Source organism: Sphaeroforma arctica (genome assembly GCF_001186125.1).
Source record: "Sphaeroforma arctica JP610 unplaced genomic scaffold supercont1.929, whole genome shotgun sequence".
NCBI classification, from domain to species: Eukaryota; class Ichthyosporea; order Ichthyophonida; genus Sphaeroforma; species Sphaeroforma arctica.
In genome coordinates this window covers 5,693-8,368 of record NW_014039629.1, presented here as the reverse complement: position 1 = coordinate 8,368, position 2,676 = coordinate 5,693, and the positions used below count along the sequence as shown (strand labels likewise).

The following is a 2,676-nucleotide window of genomic DNA, read 5'->3' as shown; positions in this document are numbered from 1 at the left end:
ATACCATACATACATACATACATAAACGCATACACACCTACATACATACACACAAACAACTTCATCTGTACACCAGGTTGCAACCCATCAGCTGGTTCGGATTCGCTGTGATATGCATCTCTGTCTTCGTATTCCAAAGGGTACGCGTCAAAGAAATGCACCGCCTGCCCATGACCGCCGAGGACAGTGGTTACGAGTCGCTCGCGCTGGTATGTGACCTCACCTTTCTTAGTATTGGGTCTCCTCTCAAGCATTCGGACTGATTGCGGTTTGGCCGTGCGCGAGGGTGGATCTCGTGCGAGTATAGAGTAAGTATGCGTCCGTGATAGTGAGTGCTTGAATACCTCTATGGGCTGTTTGTGGTGTTGCTTGGTCTCGATATAAGCATACAGCGTGTTTAGTTGCGGTGTCCTAGGTGCTTTTGCTTCAGTCACAGGTGTGTGAGAACCTTATGAATTCCTCTGTCATATATTGATAGAGACTGGAATTCCTCACCGGAGCTAGTCATTGAGTTTAACGTGGTTTGTTCGTATCGCTTAAACGTGATCGAATAATTCGGGTCGTTCTGAACGGGGGGGTTGTCAGCGACAAAAGGACTTGGCAATAGATTTAACGTGCTTGTTGGCTGGATGTATAAGAGTATTTGCGTTACGCCCACAGTTTTCGAGTGTGATGTGGAGGAAAATTGGTATTCAAATCACGATTTTACAATTGCATTGCGTGGTGATCGTTGGAACATCATTTTAATCTACTGCAGTTGAGCACCAGGACCTTTTTTAAATACCGCACCAGTACCAAAAATTGGGTTCAGTTCAGTTCACTTCAGCGGAAGGTCGTTCTTGGAGAGCACTTCCGTATGTAGGTACAAATATGGAATCGTGACGTCGTTGACTACTCTGTTCCGTGACAGCATACGTACAATACCAGCGCGAACTCCTCTGCAGACGTTCTTAAATAGTTAACTCGCTTGAGCACCTTTGTCAGTAGACACATCTTGGCATTCGCGAAGGATATGTGGTGACAATACTGATACCACCGAAGCACCAGCTGTGCAAGCTATGTATAATTTGTATACATAGTTCACACGGACCTAACCTTATGGTGTCAAGAACCCTGCGCGAGCATTATCTTCATTGGCTTGATATCTAAGTGTGCTACGTAAAACCTGGTTTTCTACAGACGGACAAAGACGATCGGGATGACAGCTTCGATAACTCTAGTACCGAACTGTTCGAGGATCATTTGCCGCAGACCCCGTGCATACCACTAGACGATACCGTCAGTGCCGGCAGTTCATTGGATGCTATTTTGGTCACAGGTGGCTACGCTCCACCCGCAACAATGGCCAGGTCCAGAACGCTGTCCGGTTCTACGAATTGGGTGCGCAACAGTCCACAGCCGACCAATGCTGAAACGCTGACTGTGGAGTTGAGTTCTCATTCATAGGCCATATATAGCGCAATATGGCGATGTGCCTATACAGCTCGAGTGCAGCATGAGTGTATCCGAGACGTCGCGTCTATTCACGATGCGGTCTTCGCACTACTTGCCGCCTTAACCAATCATCTGCACCGCTCGATCGCTCCGCGTAAATTGCTTATGCACTAAGATTTTTCCGCAATTATTGCACGAGTTGTGGATAATCTTAGTGATATTTGCGTAATTACGGAGCACAAGTCTATGGACACCCCTTCGTCCTGCACAGTCAAGACATGCGACAAAATCGGGCCTGGGAAGTAATCTCATTGCATCCAAAGGTCTCTCAAGTATAGTCTTTGGTGAGATAGGTGCATCAAAAACTAGGTCAAGAGCGCCGGCGGTAAACTCACAAAGCGCTAGAAGGTCACGAAGCTTGCACATTGAAGTGCGAGTGATGTTGGATATGGACTGCTGGATTAATTGTAACACTCCTACCAATTATGTCCAGGTCGGAATGGAATTCAATTCGATTCCAAGAAATGACTCTTGCTATCGACAGAGCAAGCAATACCGTATATGTAGAGCTCATGTAGCTTGATGCAATATTTCGAGGCAAAGGGTTTTGTTACCATGCTTGTGCACTACCGCCCGTCAGTCTCTCGGACGTGATGGACTGTATCACGCACGTGAATGTCTGAGCGCTGATATATTTCTACTCATCTGTTCCAGTTCTACTCACCTCTGAACGGTAGACGTTGATCCTAACAACCACAATAGAAGCACGAAAGGAACAGAAAAAAATGGTACCGGAAAAGGAATGTATCGCAGTTTCTAAGCAATAGGCTCGTCACAGCGAAACGATAATTTATGTTGATTAAGTTCCGATAAATAATATATACGTATAACTGTAAGTATGTATCTTTCTATGTGTGTCTGTGTGTCTATGTATCTATCTATCTATACATCTATCTGTGTATCTATGTTTGTATAATGTATATATATATATGTATGTATGTATTTATATATGTGTGTGTGTATGTATGTCTGTGTGTGTACGTATATCTATATATATATATATCTATATTATTTGTATGTATGTATGTACGTATATCTGTATGTATATATATGTGTGTGTATGTGTGTTACGTATGTATATGATTATTTATATACATGAATATATATATATATATATATATATAAGTGTGTGTATGTGTTTGTGTATATGTATTCTTATGTACATCATTATTTTGTAAATGG

General features: G+C 43.1%; 1 protein-coding gene across 1 annotated transcript; it reads left to right on the top strand.

The window, feature by feature from the left end:
• The first annotated feature begins 74 nt into the window (after positions 1 to 74).
• Positions 75 to 2,320, top strand: SARC_09294 (hypothetical protein). Its single transcript, XM_014296693.1, has 2 exons — positions 75 to 209; positions 1,180 to 2,320. Exons 1-2 carry the CDS (start codon positions 156 to 158, stop codon positions 1,444 to 1,446), a joined length of 321 nt encoding a protein of 106 aa, XP_014152168.1. The 5' UTR covers positions 75 to 155; the 3' UTR covers positions 1,447 to 2,320.
• The last annotated feature ends 356 nt before the right edge of the window (positions 2,321 to 2,676 follow it).

Excerpts from the sequence above, each read along its gene's own strand:
- SARC_09294 (XM_014296693.1), top strand. The coding sequence starts at position 156 with ATGCACCGCCTGCCCATGACCGCCGAGGACAGTGGTTACGAGTCGCTC. Across the intron at positions 210-1,179 it reads GTTACGAGTCGCTCGCGCTG|ACGGACAAAGACGATCGGGA; the intron begins GTATGTGACCTC and ends GGTTTTCTACAG.